Consider the following 15,759-nt stretch of genomic DNA (forward strand, 5'->3'; position numbering starts at 1 on the left):
GAGCAGAATCAGGAAATAAAGCTCTGGTGGTGTTGATAGTTCAAGTTAGTTTGACATTTTGTCTGCTAAAACACAAAGAGTCAGAACATCGCACACGTCAATGCCACTAAAATCTGTGTAAGGATGGAAAACCTGGGGACGAATGCTCTTAAAACTACACCTTTGGTTCAACAAGTCCTGCAGATCCATAGCTTTCCACCAATGGGAGAATGTTCCATGTTGGCAATCCTATGGTTATGTTTTTTGTTCACTTCATATTTCAGTGTTCCACAGGGACTGTAAAACCCACATGGTTCTACTGCAGTCACAGGAGAACATTCCCTTTTCTACATTTTAAAAGGAAAAACGTTCACCAGCTCCAGTTGTGTGTTCTGAGAACTTCCCACTGATGCAAAGGTTTCCTTGTAATATTCTTGGTTCTTCAAAGGTGGCCTCTACATCTCTGGTGCTCAAATGGGGGTACGCGTACCCCTGGGGGTACGTGGAGGTACTCCAGGGGTATGTGAAGCTTTACAAAAATATATATTTTTTAAAAAAGCAGTAATCCCAATAATAATTAAGTCTTGAGAAACAATTATATCATAAAAAGTTCAATAAAATACAAATGTATGTTCATACACTGAATTCTATATTCAGTGTTTAATTTTAATATCCTTAAAAAACCGGACTCTCCCTAAACCAAGTTAGTTTGACCCATTGATCCAGCATCACTCGGCAATTATCTGCCGTTGCCATGACGACGCGCTGTCACGATGGAGATGTGGCTAAAGAAAATAAAGAAACACGCGAAGAAGAAGGCAAACCAGAACCGCCAAAGTACCGAAAGAAGGCGCCCAAGGCACCGTGTTGTTGTTTTTAATTGGGAGAAATTAGCCAACGCTTGATGATGGCGCAGCACTGTTGCCTCTTTGAGGTGCAAGTTGGAGAGCCACTGCTCAGGACCACTGCCTTCCCAGAGCATAGGAGTGGCCAGGATGTGGAGTTCTGCACATCTAGGAGGACATTCCCAGGGTGGGGGTCCGCTGGATGTTGAGCTCCCACTTGGTCGTCCGGGAGAAGGAAAGCCACTGAGCTTTACAGCCGAAGAGATCGCGACACTGCCTGGACACGTTTAAATAAAACTACCGATGCGTGGCAGTTTTGAAACAGAACGATCACACCTGCACTTGTTGAGACACGAAGTAAAAACAGGCCTTAAAAAAATTAATGTTTCAAATAAAAGTGCGGGACAAGTTTGCTAAATCAGCATTTCACATTTCACAGTGACGTTCTACCTCAAGAACTCAGAATGAATGAAAATGAAGAGAATGAACTGAATTCAGAAGTTTTATTTGCTAACTTGCACATCACAAACGAAAGGTCACATATACAGTAAATATATGACGAACAGAAAACTTCAGGAGGAACTACATTTTCACTTTTTCATATTCTTCATGCTTCAAGAACAATGTTTTTTTTTTCTTTTGAAAAGTTGGCTTCATTTTTCTGTTACCTTTGAATATCTAAAGGCACACATTTAGACTTTTGTCCAATTCTTTCAATTCGTCACATTCTAAAGTGAAACCTTTAGAGATCAGATACGTTTATTTATTTTTTTTATTTTAGAATTTTTTTCATCATGAGATTTCTAAAGCGAAACCTTTAGAGATCAGATACGTTTCTTTCTTTTTTTTAATATTTTAGAATCTTTTTGTCGTTGTTAAATTTCTAAAGTGAAACCTTTAGAGAATTAAGACAATTCTGGAAAGTGGGAAACATTTGCGCTGACTGCAACTGTTGTGGTGTTGCTCAGCTAAGAGGCCATCTTTAAAAAGTCTCTTTTTAAGAAGTCCTCTTCCTCAGCACCGCTTCTTCTCCTGCTGCGCGTGCTTCACCGTGCGACATTTGCGCTGTGGAACCACAGTGGAACCACAGGACGCAGAACGCGCTTCTCCTTCCTCTCCAAACCTCATCCGCACAAAGAATGAGGGTCGATGTGTCGCTCTGGTGGCATACCCGACCTCATTCACATAAAGAATGAGAGTCATCTTGGTATGGACGGGACGAGAGACGACGGTTCACGGGGGCCCCCCGGGGCCGGCGCCGTGCTGCCTGGACGGGAATCCTCCTCAGGAGCATCCAGGGATGAGCAGAAACAGCCTCATCCTGCCAGTCAGGATGAGTATTTCCAGATAAGAAGCTTCCCAGCATCTGAGCAAGAGAGGCGCGGCGTCCCGGATCAGCGTGCAGGGAGGCAGATCTCAGGGACCCAGTCGTTCAGACGGCGGCTCTCCTCACAGAACAGGTGCAGCTTCTCCAGAGCGGGATCCTCCCAAGACCCCTCAGCTGGGTTCTGTTCAGACAGGAGCGAGCAGGAGGCTTTAGTCACATGAGCTCCTCTCCAAAAGAGCAGCGTAGAAGACACTCGGGCGGTGGACAAGCACTTGAACCGGGCGCTACATACCGTGATCAGGACGCAGTGCGCGTCTTCAAGCTGCTCCGACTTGTCACCGACCAGTTCAGCCAGACGTTGCATGTCGCTCACTCGGACGATGCTGATGTCGTTGTCGAAGCAGAAGGACTGGATGAGGGTGAAGTGGATCTGGAGAGCGATGTCACACTCAAACTCCTCATCCATGGCCAGGACGCAGAAAGACACGCTGTCCGGGTCACTGTGGACGAAGAAAAGTCACCCCGGTTAGCTGTTGTGACATGTAACCCTTCATGGATCTAGCATGTGCACACTGGCACTTAAGTCAAACTTACTCAGTCATAATTTTGGCGCTCTCGTAGACCCCAACAGTGAGGCGAGCCTCACTCTGAGCGCAGGCAAGAGCTTCCTTCAGAGACTTTCCAGGAGACAGCATGGTGAGGTTGTAGTCTGCACCTGAGAAACTCCAGAGAAGAGTGAGTTTGTGCCGCACCACCAAGAATCTGCCAGCATTTATACTGCAGATCTGGCACACGCTCACTCTCTGATTGGCTCTTTGAGGCACAATGGCCACAACAAACTCACAACCCCCACTCACCCTCGGGGACGCGTGCCTATAGAAGGCAGAAAAAGTCGGGGGCTTTGGTTCAAAGGATCAGATGTAGAAACCCTCTGACCTTTAAAGGATTCTTTTAGTTTACAGGAATAATGGAACCTCACAAGAGGATCAGACGGCTGCCGTCAAGGTTCCGAATCAACGGAGAGCGGATGTGTTGTAGAGGTTTGAACGTCATCAGCGAAATTCCATGGTTTTACTGCAAGTCAGTGATTTGTGTCACAGAACACGTCCAGTCAACATGAATCAGCCTCATTACTTTCTAAAAAGTTGCTGATTCAGTCTGCATGATAAAATCTCCCAGTGGGGAACGTCGGGATGTTTGCGTAACGGAAGGAACCGAGCGCTCCCGTTGTCCTCCATCGATGGACACGGTGACACCCGGAAGTTTGGGGCCATGTTGATAATGCATTGCAGGGGAAAGGAGGGCTGTGAAATTAACTGCACAGTTGCCAAAATCAGCAGGAAAAGTTGAACGGTAACCAAGATGAGGTCACATGATCCATGAAAATGTTACAAAAATCCCAGCATGGCTCGGTACAATTCAAATTTGACACGAGAAAACATGGTTGCTCACGCCGTCGTCGCGGCAATGTGACTTTTTAATTACAGTGGGAAAAGAGAATGATGGTTCCTTATCTTTTACCGTCACATTGCCAGAGTAATGTCCCACACGTTTATCAAAAAGGGAGGTGTTTCCACCTGCAAAGCATCCCACTGCAACCCTAAATTAGGGTTACAGCTTCAGCACAGCTGGGACCGACTCTTCGTCACTCTGCGTACAGGAACCCACTGGGCTTCCCTCTGTGTCTGCTCCCATGAGGTCACAATATCGGGGAACATGGTGACTTTTCACTGCAGATGTTATGCTGACGACACACAGCTGAACTCATCAATGATCCTCACGAAACAAACCAGCTGACTGAACTGGAGGCCTGTCTGAAGGAGATGAAAACATGGAGGACCCACAATTTCCTTTATTAGACTCTGATGAAACTGAAGTTCTTGTGCTGGGCCCAGAACACCTTAGAAACACCCTGTCTAATGAGACAGGAACCCTGGATGACATCACCCTGGTCCCAGCACTACCATGAGGAACCTAGGAGTTCTCTTTGATCAGGATGAGTCCTTTAACTCCCACATGAAACAAATCTCCAGTGCTTCTTTCTTCCATCTACGTAGCATCGCTAAGATCAGACACATCCTGTCTCAAGAAGATCCAGAAAAACTAGTCCCTGCTTTTGTCACTTCCAGGCTGGATTACTGCACCTCCCTCCTATCAGGCTGGACTAATAAGTCCCTAAAGACTCTCCAGCTGGTCCAGAACGCTGCTGCCCAGCTAGAACCCTTCACTCCCAGGATGCAGGGTTCCTGCTGGTTCCTAGAGTTCTAACAGTAGAATGGGAGTCAGAACCTTCAGCTATCAGGCTCCCCTCCTGTGGAAGCGTCTCCCAGTTTCAGTCCAGGACTCAGACCCCCCCCTCTATGTTTAAGAGCAGACTGAAGACGTCCTTGTTGATCAGGCTTATAGTTAGGACTGCTTAGGCTGGCCCTTAGATCTGCTGCTATAGGCTTAGACTGCCGGGGGATCTCCCATGATGCACTGGGCTTCTCTCTCCTCCTCCTGTACTCATCCTTGTTACTAACTCATCTTCTTCTCCAGAGTCTTTGTCCTTCCCCTCTTCCCAGATCCCTGACTGATGCTGCTGCTGGAGGAGGCTGCAGACCTGAAGAGGCTCCAGCTGCCCCCCTTAGCACCAGTACTAGTATTAGTACTAGCAGTACTTATATTAGTATTTTATATCAGTATTCTCAATACTGTACAAGCATTAACATCAGCATTGTTTTTATTGTATTTGTTAGCACTTAAAAGCTCCTATTATGCTGAAGTTGATTGCTTGAGTAACCCGCAGATGTTATCACTGTGCACCCCCACCTGTCTGTCTGTGTCTCTCCCTCCTTTCTTTTTCTTTGTCTCTGTCCCTCATCTGTTTTTGTTTCTGCCCCCCCCCCCCCCCCACTCAAACAAATGCAGAAAGAAAGGGTTTGTCTCAGATGTGCTTGCTGATGGAGAACTGTGGGGTGGAGGTTCATGGAGGGAGTGTGGTGCTGGACCTGCTCCACGAGCAGCGCACAGACCCTGTCAGACAACCTTGACAACTCCTCAGGACTTCATTGAGTACTGAGGGGAGGATAAACGCGCGTGGTGAACCTGCACCAACACGGATGCATTTAAAATAACACCGCGTTCGGTCCTGTGTCATGTGACCAAAACCATACAAAAAAATGTAGTTCGAGAGTCTGCATAAGTATAAGAGCGTCGCGTGTCGGAGACTTTAAGAACTCGTGATCGATTTGACTCCAGGGACCGTCTCTGTGGAACCAGGCTGCGGCACGCGCCGCTGCTTTGCATGTGTTAAGCTAGCCCTCACTCGAGGCGCGTGGCATCTGGATATACCTACATGCTTTATCTTACCGTCTGCATCCGTCTCCATGGCAACCGAGAAACGCCATCTGTCCCCGGGGGTAGGGTGGCCGGGGGCGATAAACAGAAGTCAGGCGGCTCGCGCTGGGCCCGGAGGCCTCGCGCGGGGAACCTTAACAAGAATCTTGCGTGAAAGTGATTTAGTCTGAGCGCGTGACTCTACAGGTGCTTTCAGTTTGTTTTTTTCTGACTGAAACGATTCAGTAAGAAGGAACCGTCTGATTTACACGGTGGTTGTTCCCCGTCGGGGCACATCAGTCAGGTTTTTAGAAGGTGTGTGTTTCCTGATTGTCACGATGCACGTAAAGATTTTCAAAATAAGAGCGACTTTAACTGCAGCAGCACGAAGCTCCCTCCTGTACACTGAGGAGGTCTTTATGGTTTTGCGGTGGGGCAGCAGGTGGCGGGGGCTCAGAGCACCAGCACCTGTCGCTCCAGCAGCAGATGTGTGGCTACAATACGTCGGTATCGATTTGCACGCGCCTGCCCCGTGGCCACGCGAGCTTATCCCTCCGCAAATAGCCCCGCGCGCCGCTGCGACGGAATCAAAGGAGGATCGAAACTTGAAGCGACGTCACGTGTTCTCCATCGTCGTTCCTGTTGCTCCAGTAAGACAGAAAAGCCGAGCAGACAGACTCACGCTCGCTGTTGTTCTCACAAACACGCGCAGCATTCCTGCGCTGTTGACATCACAAACGTGCAGGTTTATCAGCTGGACGCGTCCGGGCAGCGCGCCTCTTTGTACGAGCAGGCAGCAGAGGCTGCGTGGTCCCTGAGTTCAGCCTGAGCCGAGACCCAGACAACAGCAGCGATAGCACGGGCCTGGAGACAAAAGGCCGTGCGCCCCGGGGTCGGGGATGACCCGGGTCTGGAGGACGGGGGTCCCCTCATAGCGACAGTTCTCCATCTGCCGCTCAGCCCTCCGCAGAACAATAGCACTGAATCAATCACCGCGGACCCTCACTACCCCCCCCCCCCCCCCCACACACACACACACACACACACACTCGCGCAGAGGTAGCAGGCTTGAACTGATGCGGGGCGGGTTTTAATTATGCAGCAGGAAAAAAAAATCAAATAAGCCTGAAGTGTGTGTGTGTGTGTGTGGGGGGGGGGGGGGGGTCTCAGTTAACATTAAACACAGCATCAGACCAGGCTAATGAAAAGCAGTTCCTCTACAACCACAGGTTGAGTATTGGAAGTCAACCCAGACACAAAATACTGAACAACCCAAGGAAACAAAACACCGCCAACTTTGGAGTGAAATTATGAATGAGAGCCACGCGTGAGACACGCCAAAGCGAGAGGAAACTAAAAGAAGAAGAAGAAGAAGAGAAGAAGAAGAAGAAGAAGAAGAAGAGGAGGAGGTAGCAGCAACCCAGCGAGCTGCAGGACTCGTCAGCAGCGGTGGGCCGGCGTGCTCCTCTCCTCTCCCCCATAGTAAATAAATAAAAGCTAAGCAAGGATTTTCCAGCACAGCTGATGGTCACGTGGTGCGTCCGGGCCAGCAGCGCAGATTGCGCAGCACGCACCGCTCGGCTCTGGCACGCGCTGCTCATTTGCACTTGTATAGGCAGCGTGATAATGGAGGCCTCCGCGCGCACAATGAGGCGGTTTTATGGCCGCGCGGCCCCCAGTCCACAGATGGCGTCACGCACCTGCTGGGGCTCACGCGCTCCCCGTGCTGCTGCTGCTGCTGCTGCGGCTGAAAAAGTTCAAGAAATTTGCAGTTTTTAAAGAGAGTTTCGCTGATATTTTTGAATCATTTGGCACCGAATGTCCAAAACTGGCTCGCTGCGGGTTCACATGGCAACAATCCTGCTGTTGTGACGTGACGTACAAGTGACGTACAAGTGTTGTTATCGATCACATCTGGAAACAGCGCTCGAAACCTGTGGCAAACCAAAAAAAAAAGCAGGAAATTATTTTCTAAAGTTACGATTCAGTCCAAAGCTGCCGCACCACCCCGGAGGGGGGGGGGGGGGGGGGGGCAGCGTGCGCTGCTCGATGACCCCCATCAATCTGCCACGAGCCGCAGTGGGACAATAGTATTATCATACCAATACACCGCAGAGCTGCAGCCAATCAGGGCGCAGCGCTTTCACTGCGCCGCACGAGCTGCAGGGTATAAATGAGGGAGGCTCCAGGACCGAAGTGTGCTGCCTGAAGGATTTACCCTCCAGTCCACTCTCTCTCTCTCTCTCTCTCTCTCTCTCTCTGTTGCCCATCGTGATCGTCATCATGACTCTGGAGGAAGTTCTGACCCAGAAACCCAGCGAGCGAGCCGAGTGCTCCGGCGAAGCCCTGGAGGAGGTGCTGCTGGCCGCCAGAGACAACGACTCCCTCACCGTGGGCGTCTACGAGTGCGCCAAAGTTATGAATCTGTAAGTACGACGCTCCGTCTGACACCAAACCTTTATTTTCACGTGGTCTGCTGCAGGGGTGAAGTCTCACGGGTTTCCCTCCTCATCTCTTCGTCCACAGTGACCCGGACAGCGTGTCTTTCTGCGTCCTGGCCATGGATGAGGAGTTTGAGTGTGACATCGCTCTCCAGATCCACTTCACCCTCATCCAGTCCTTCTGCTTCGACAACGACATCAGCATCGTCCGAGTGAGCGACATGCAACGTCTGGCTGAACTGGTCGGTGACAAGTCGGAGCAGCTTGAAGACGCGCACTGCGTCCTGATCACGGTACGTAGCGCCCGGTTCAAGTGCTTGTCCACCGCCCGAGTGTCTTCTACGCTGCTCTTTTGGAGAGGAGCTCATGTGACTAAAGCCTCCTGCTCGCTCCTGTCTGAACAGAACCCAGCTGAGGGGTCTTGGGAGGACCCCGCTCTGGAGAAGCTGCACCTGTTCTGTGAGGAGAGCCGCCGTCTGAACGACTGGGTCCCTGAGATCTGCCTCCCTGCACGCTGATCCGGGACGCCGCGCCTCTCTTGCTCAGATGCTGGGAAGCTTCTTATCTGGAAATACTCATCCTGACTGGCAGGATGAGGCTGTTTCTGCTCATCCCTGGATGCTCCTGAGGAGGATTCCCGTCCAGGCAGCACGGCGCCGGCCCCGGGGGGCCCCCGTGAACCGTCGTCTCTCGTCCCGTCCATACCAAGATGACTCTCATTCTTTATGTGAATGAGGTCGGGTATGCCACCAGAGCGACACATCGACCCTCATTCTTTGTGCGGATGAGGTTTGGAGAGGAAGGAGAAGCGCGTTCTGCGTCCTGTGGTTCCACTGTGGTTCCACAGCGCAAATGTCGCACGGTGAAGCACGCGCAGCAGGAGAAGAAGCGGTGCTGAGGAAGAGGACTTCTTAAAAAGAGACTTTTTAAAGATGGCCTCTTAGCTGAGCAACACCACAACAGTTGCAGTCAGCGCAAATGTTTCCCACTTTCCAGAATTGTCTTAATTCTCTAAAGGTTTCACTTTAGAAATTTAACAACGACAAAAAGATTCTAAAATATTAAAAAAAAGAAAGAAACGTATCTGATCTCTAAAGGTTTCGCTTTAGAAATCTCATGATGAAAAAAAATTCTAAAATAAAAAAATAAATAAACGTATCTGATCTCTAAAGGTTTCACTTTAGAATGTGACGAAATTAAGTTAAAGTATTGAAGGAAAAAAGTCTACATGTTTGACTTTAGATATTCAAAGTGACGTGAAAAATACAAACTGTTCTCAATAGTGAGTTTGTGAGAAAATTCGTTGCTCGTCTGCTGAAGAGCGCAGGTGTTCTGCGTGTCCCTTCACACATTGTTGGAGAATGATGATCAATAAAGAGACGAAAGATGAAGTTTTGAGAGTTTTCACTTTCTCCCTCTGGAGGCGAGCGTGTTGCACGAGGAGGCCGTGGTGGGTCATCGAGGGGGGAGGGGAGGGATGACGGGGATGAACCCAACAAAAGTTCTAGACTCAGCACATCGGCGTGGAGGCGCTGTCATCGGCGGTCCCCCCCCCCCCCCCCCCCTCATCTGCATGTGTATGGTGCGGCGCACAATGGACTGTCAGCTCAAGCGCTCCAAACAGAGCGCCTATTGTCCGGCCTGCAGATGTCCCCGCAGCCACGCCGCACCATCTGCCGCTTCCTGCAGGTGGGGGCAGGCCAGGGTCGGGTTAGGGAGGAGCCGGGGTCGGTTTAGTTTTACGTGCCAAAGGGGGTTTGCTTCAGGTTGGGGCGGTCTGGTTTGGGCCGGTTGTAAAAGTGAGTGGAGGGTCCTGATATATCATCTGGTGTCCCGCCAGCTGGTGTCGGGACACAGTGAAACTCTGGTAAACATTCAGGACACAAAGATGGTGTGTGTTTGTGTGTGTGTGTGTGTGTGTGTGTGTGTGTGTGTGTGGGGGGGGGGGTCCTTGCCACTCCACATGAATGAAAGTGTATGTGAAAATATTGTTTTTGTTGTTTTCAGATGTTTTTTGGATTTTTTCCCTCTTTCATCATAATTTGGAGATGGTAAGAATACACACACGTTGGCAGGTCAAAGCAGACGTGCTGATGGACCTTCACTGCAGGAGAAAGGTCCACCCTCAGAAAAGGATTCAAAGACAAAGGAATCCACATGAAGGGCAGCACAACCTGCTGCTTCAGCAAACATGGAATGTATTAATTGTGACATAATAACAAGAGAACCGCTTCAAATGATAGATAAACGACGACCACACAATGAAAATAAATGTACTCCAAGTATAAAATACAGTTACATTTCTAACAGCTTTGTGCAAATATACTGTATATTGCATTATAATCACTCAAATACTGCGAGGACTAATGAACGCCTTCAAATTGGATGGATAATACAAACGCGTGTTGTTTGCAGCCCTTAATAAGTTTTACAGCATCAATCCCAATGTTCTGCGCCAAGCAAAGGATATTTCCACAATAACTTCATCAGGCACTTTCATTTGTACATTCTATTGTTCTGGAAATCCCATGAAAACATGACATTTATCAAAATTTATGAACTGTCAAAAGGTATTTGTAAGTACAAAGTAGTCTCTTCATCAGAATTCAGGTATAAAATGTAGTTTTCATCGAATTCATGTTGGCATAAAATAAGTTTGTATAAAAACAGGGCCTCGACAGACCTATGAAAGCACACACAATTTAGAGGTATGTCTGAGGCCCCTGTAGGCCCGGAGCCCCTCCCTCTTGGGGTCCCTCACCATCCCTCTGACCACAGGTAGACCGTCGCAGCCTCTCTTGACCTGTGCTTGGTGCAGCAGGATTCTGTAGGCCCCAGTGATGGGGTTGCGGCTGTCCTTGAGCGGATTGTTCCGTAGGTGCTCTGGAGTAAAGCCCAGCTCCTCGAGAGAGCTCCTGACCTCTGCCTCCTCCTCTTCCTCCTCCTCCAGGTCCCTGCGCTGCAAGTCCAGCAGGCCCTGCAGAGGGCTTACTGGTTCAGGGGACGCTAGCGACCAGGGGAACTCCACAGGTAGGAGCCAATCGCAGCCCAGCATCTGGTCGATGGCGTAACGCTCAGTGGGGACTGGCTTCAAGATACCTTTAATGAGCCTCTGGCAAGGGCCAGGCACCCAGGGGGGGATGGTGTAAGCTCCCTCGATGATGCAGCGCCGCAGCTTGCCCATGGTTTCAGCACGGAATGGCATGGTGCCAGTCACCATGAAGAAAAGCAGGACTCCCATAGCCCACACATCCACCGGGGGGCCCAGGTAGCACTCATCCCTGAAGAGCTCCGGCGCAGCATAGGGCGGCGAGCCACAGAAGGTGTCCAGGGCGTCACTGCGGTTTGAAACTTGTGTGCTAAATCCAAAGTCGGCCACTTTCACACAGCCACTGCTGGTGAAGAGAATGTTCTCGGCCTTTAGGTCCCGGTGGATGATGTTGACGTTGTGCTGCACAGCGAAACACACGTTTGATGAGTGAACTCTGAGGACACCTCATACGACCTTTACTGTAACGCCTGGCCAGGTTTTCTAATGTTGGGATGTCTAGAGGGGAGCTTTTGCAGCTAAATGGAGTCCAGCAACACATGCATGCCAACTTGGTGTGAGTGAGTGTGTGTGTGTGTGTGTGTGTGTGTGTGTGTGTGTGTGTGTGTGTGTTGTCATGACAATATATGGTTAATGACGGCGACATGACAATCAAGACAACACCATTAAAGACAGTTTTCACGGGAATTGAAGTGATACTTCACCTGCTAAGAATCTTTCTATTTCAAGTATTTTTAGTATTTCAAGAATACCTGCATTCCTTTGGACTCCAGGAAGCAGAAGGAGCCAGCCACATAGACTTAGCTAGCAGCTAAGTCAACAATACAGTGAATAAAACATTGAATTTGGGTGCTTTTCAAACCAGAACACTGAGCTTTAAACCAAGTGTAACACAGCAGGTTCCGTGCCGCCATGAACAAGAGCGAGCGAGTGCTAAGCTGCTTTGGTCGCTCTTCAAACAGGTGAACTCAACTGGTAGTGCCAGACCTGAGGTGTGAAAGGTTGTGTTCACCTCAGATCAAAATATTTGTGGTTACTGAGCGCATGGATGAAGAAGACATGGATTATATTTGCATTGATTCATGTCTGGTCAAGAGGGTGGCCATTAGCTTCAAGCTAAATCTATGTGGCTGGCTCCTTCTGCATTCTACAGTGACAAAGAAGTGATGCGGGGGATATCATCACAAGCTCAATACACATATTTGGATGTAATTGAAAAGCAAATGATACTTTGTTGGGTGGATGCATCTCTACTACCACGGGTGCTGGCATGGTACCTGACACCACTTGAAAATGGCCAAATGGCTGCTGTCAAAAGCTCTAATTGTTATTGTTTTTGTCATCTTATGAATTCATCACATCCCATTCCTTTTTTGATCAAAAATTAACTCTGACCTGGGTGACTGCATGTTACAAATCCTCATCTCAATATCAGCTCTAATAATGCAGTCCAGCAGCTGCTAACACATTAGCTCAGACTGTAGCGGGGTTCCTTGACCACCTGAAACCCAGGGGTCCATCCGTGAGCTCTGCCATGAGTGCTGCTGTCGATAACTCCTGTAGGCAAATGCAGAAGCTCCTCTGGCCAATTTTATCGCATCATGACGCGCACCTCCGCCTTTTTTTTCCAAATCTGTTTTGTTTTGTGTTTCTCTCTGCGTTGCAGTCGGGTTGTCAAGTCACGTCACCTTGCAGGAACGGAGAAACACAGAGAAGCCACTTTGGCTGCTTAAAAACCCCACAGTGCACTGTTGACCGACTGCATGGTAAAAGTCTCCCATGTATTTCAGGCGCCACGCAAACGTTCCAACATGGGAATGTTGTGCCGTGGTTACACATAACATAATCAGCTGTATAAAAGTGCAACGAGATGAAAAGTGGAAGAGCTTGTTCAGAGACCTGTGGGTGGCGCGGCTCAGTGGTAGAGGCGCTGACCGAAGGGTCGCTGGTTCGATCCTCACTTCCCCTGAGGTCTCCTACTATGTCAAGTCAAAACATGTTCTGTGTTCTTCCTCATTTCACGTTAGATATTAATTAGTTAAATATGTTTGCCAAGGTGTAAAGGAATTCATGGTCAATTACTTTCCTTCGTTGTGATGTCTGAGTCGATACGTGTTTTTGTCTTTGTTTAGAATGGTGATTAGCTCTTGTCAGGACAAATTACAAAGCTAAACTTTACATTTACATCATCTCAAATGTTTTTGGAATTTTATGTCGCGTAAAATAGTCGGAATAACGTTTAAAAACCTCCAAAATCATGCCTGAGACTAAACGTCCAGTAAAGACTTGACAGAAGTTTGATTTCAACATAACAAAAAAGAAAACATGGCAGCGCGTTGCTCGCTGTGCGTTCCTCACCATGAATTTGATGGCAGAGAGGATCTGTGCAAAGGTAGTTTTGCTGGCGTTGTCAGAGAGTTTCCCCTCATTGAAGATCCTGTTGTGGAGGTCTCCGCCCCCTGCGTACTCCAGCACCAGGAAGAGGCGGCTTGGTGTCTCCACCACTTCGTACAGACGGACCACGTTAGGGTGATGCAGGGACTCCATGCTGCTGATCTCCCTGGACAGCAGCCGCTGGGCCTGAGTGTCCAGCCTCGCCTTGTCCAAGATCTTCAGAGCCACTTTGTCTACGAGGACGAAACAAGCAGTCTGGTTGTCAAGAAGGGATTGGGAAAACATGTCCAACAGTGAATTCTGTTTTTGGATTGTGGAAAATGATCAAGCAGGAACATCTGTTTTTTGATTGTTTGGCAAAATAAATAATTTACTATGTCCTTACTTCATTTTAGCCTCTAAAAATGAGAATTTGCAACTTGTCTTCATATCGTATGTCTGGGACGGCCAATTAAAACAATGACTGATACATTAATCCATAGTAATATGCGTATTTTTTTCATATTTTGGCAATTAAATTGATTAAAAAAAGACTTGGTGAAAGCAGACACTCTCAGGTCCTTCAGTTGTGTGAGGCTGTTTGGATACATGACCCTCATATTTAGGCTTAAAATGTAATCTGGGGCACTGATGACTCTTTCACAGCAGTTGCCAATGATGTGGTCTGTTCCAAGTGTTCATGACTGCCCTCTGCTGTATGTCTTTTTCCCTGAGCTAACCAGAAAGAGCTGTGGGTATGTGTTCTGTGGACAGAAAGGAATCAACAGTCAACGCACAACAAAGAAGGGAAAGATCTCACAGCTACAGGCGACAGGAACGGAACTCGACCTACACAGAGGCGGGATCCACCTACCTTTAGTCAGCGCATGAAAAGCCAGTTTGACTCGGGAGAAAGTTCCATAGCCAATCTCCCCACGGACCTTGTAGAAGCCCACCCTGCGGCCTATGATAAGCTCCTTGATGGTCTTCTCATCCTTGTGCATGTCCATGGTAAGCTTCTGCAGGGGGCTGAGGCGCAGCGGAGCGTCTGCCTCCTCATCCTCCGGGTCGCCATCAGAGCTGTCGGTCAGGCTGTAGAGGCTGTGGTGGAACAGCTTGGGGCTCATCACCTGGTACTGCCTCCCAGGCATTTCTGCAGTTGAGGTCATCTTCAAAAAAACGTGACGTAATCAAACCATGACTTCACCAAATATATTTCACGGCAAATACCACACGGTGGTACGTTTTCATGTTGCAAAAGATCCTGAGCTTTTACTCGTTAAAGTTTGTCATGTCCTCACATCACATATGTGAATTATTTCCTACATCCAAAGAGGTTCCCTTTGCATGACAAATTTTACACAACCTAACAATTCTGAGGCTTTATATGTCACCATCTCATATGAATTAAAACATTTTAGATGTATATGCAAGACTTTTTACCGGAGTCTAACGACCCTCGTGGCAGCTACAAATGTAACGTGAAGAGAAAAAGAATATACGCCATCAGAGTCTGATGTTCTTACCAAGCTTCCAATTTGTTGATCTGCATCAAACAGCTGCAGTCTTCACTGGAGCAGGCGATCTTAAAAATGAGCCCTTTGGGCTGCCTGATGAGATCTGGATGATAATAATTTCCTCTATCATCGTCATGTGGCACTGTCAAAATACCAGCCGACAGTCCGATCCTGGACAGCAGAGCAGTGCCATCATAGCGTGCCCTTCCTCACGGACAACTGCACACCGACAGACAGGCGAGTTCCTCAGGCCACACCCCCTCATCTCTGCCCCTTCCTCACCATCCCCTCCCTCACCGTCAGGGCAGATGTCCTAAGACGGTGTCATGAACTCTAATCCTGTTTAGTTTTAGGTCTGTCTCAATCCCTTTAAATGGCTAAGATCAGTTCAAACCTCCAAGAGTGGAGAAAATGAGGCCAAAAACAGGCAACAGCTGACAAATGTGCTCCTCCATAACATAAATCTGGCATACGCGAGTGCTTGGGTCTGCAGGTTTAATAAGATGCACGTGTGAAGGAAAATGACTCCAGCTAACAGCTAACACTGATCTCTTGGCTTTCAGGAAGACATTACATTATGCAACAGTATTACTCAATGTTCCCAGAGAGATTAACTCTGCATTCCTCTTTCGACACTGGCTGAGCAGCACAGATAAAGAGATTACGAAGCATGATGTCAACGCTTCACCAGGCGGAGCATACCCGTTCAGGTGTATTGTCCCTGTGAGGAGGAGGAAGAAGAGCACACTCTCACCTGCAGTCAGGGTAGCACAGCTGACAGTGTCAGGCTTTGGTGTTTAGGTAAGCACCCCTGGATCATCTGTGCTTTACTAGTTCTAGTAACAAAAGTCAAATCTAAAATGTTTAAACGTGTCATTTGTTGACATCATAGTTTTACATGTTCTTCAAT

At 48.5% G+C, this 15,759-nt stretch overlaps 3 protein-coding genes across 4 annotated transcripts; 1 reads left to right on the forward strand and 2 right to left on the reverse strand.

Moving 5' to 3' along the window:
* Window positions 1–1,352: 1,352 nt before the first annotated feature.
* Window positions 1,353–4,951, reverse strand: LOC147244314 (growth arrest and DNA damage-inducible protein GADD45 gamma-like). The gene is made up of 3 exons (XM_086186641.1): window positions 2,746–4,951; window positions 2,444–2,651; window positions 1,353–2,332 (listed from the first exon to the last, which is right to left on the reverse strand). Exons 1-3 carry the CDS (start codon window positions 2,844–2,846, stop codon window positions 2,219–2,221), a joined length of 423 nt encoding a protein of 140 aa, XP_086042767.1. The 5' UTR covers window positions 2,847–4,951; the 3' UTR covers window positions 1,353–2,218.
* A 2,714-nt stretch (window positions 4,952–7,665) lies between these two features.
* Window positions 7,666–9,261, forward strand: gadd45gb.1 (growth arrest and DNA-damage-inducible, gamma b, tandem duplicate 1). Of its 2 annotated transcripts, XM_086186676.1 has the most exons (3): window positions 7,666–7,895; window positions 7,996–8,203; window positions 8,315–9,261. In XM_086186676.1, the coding sequence occupies exons 1-3, from the start codon at window positions 7,753–7,755 to the stop codon at window positions 8,426–8,428; spliced, it is 465 nt and encodes a 154-aa protein (XP_086042802.1). In that variant the 5' UTR covers window positions 7,666–7,752; the 3' UTR covers window positions 8,429–9,261. The 2 variants fall into 2 exon arrangements, with proteins under 2 accessions (XP_086042802.1, XP_086042801.1); XM_086186675.1 differs by having other exon boundaries at window positions 7,996–9,261.
* Window positions 9,262–10,109: 848 nt separating this feature from the next.
* On the reverse strand, window positions 10,110–15,089 carry LOC147244316 (serine/threonine-protein kinase NIM1-like). The gene is made up of 4 exons (XM_086187610.1): window positions 14,859–15,089; window positions 14,207–14,501; window positions 13,318–13,586; window positions 10,110–11,361 (listed from the first exon to the last, which is right to left on the reverse strand). Exons 2-4 carry the CDS (start codon window positions 14,499–14,501, stop codon window positions 10,594–10,596), a joined length of 1,332 nt encoding a protein of 443 aa, XP_086043736.1. The 5' UTR covers window positions 14,859–15,089; the 3' UTR covers window positions 10,110–10,593.
* Between the last annotated feature and the right edge of the window lie 670 nt (window positions 15,090–15,759).

This window comes from Aulostomus chinensis, chromosome 19 (assembly GCF_037954235.1).
Source record: "Aulostomus chinensis isolate RoL2024-O1b breed Wild chromosome 19, RoL_Achi_v1.0, whole genome shotgun sequence".
Taxonomy (NCBI): domain Eukaryota; kingdom Metazoa; phylum Chordata; class Actinopteri; order Syngnathiformes; family Aulostomidae; genus Aulostomus; species Aulostomus chinensis.

Bases quoted from the DNA above. Each gene is read 5' to 3' on its own strand.
- LOC147244316 (XM_086187610.1), bottom strand. From the start codon at position 14,501: ATGACCTCAACTGCAGAAATGCCTGGGAGGCAGTACCAGGTGATGAGC. The intron at 13,587-14,206 runs GTAGGTGGATCC...TCGTCCTCGTAG, and splicing joins TTTTCATGCGCTGACTAAAG to ACAAAGTGGCTCTGAAGATC. The intron at 11,362-13,317 runs GTGAGGAACGCA...TTCGCTGTGCAG, and splicing joins TCTCTGCCATCAAATTCATG to CACAACGTCAACATCATCCA.
- gadd45gb.1 (XM_086186675.1), top strand. From the start codon at position 7,753: ATGACTCTGGAGGAAGTTCTGACCCAGAAACCCAGCGAGCGAGCCGAG. The intron at 7,896-7,995 runs GTAAGTACGACG...CTTCGTCCACAG, and splicing joins TGCGCCAAAGTTATGAATCT to TGACCCGGACAGCGTGTCTT.
- LOC147244314 (XM_086186641.1), bottom strand. From the start codon at position 2,846: ATGCTGTCTCCTGGAAAGTCTCTGAAGGAAGCTCTTGCCTGCGCTCAG. The intron at 2,652-2,745 runs GTAAGTTTGACT...CTTCGTCCACAG, and splicing joins AGCGCCAAAATTATGACTGA to TGACCCGGACAGCGTGTCTT. The intron at 2,333-2,443 runs GTATGTAGCGCC...CTGTCTGAACAG, and splicing joins CGCACTGCGTCCTGATCACG to AACCCAGCTGAGGGGTCTTG.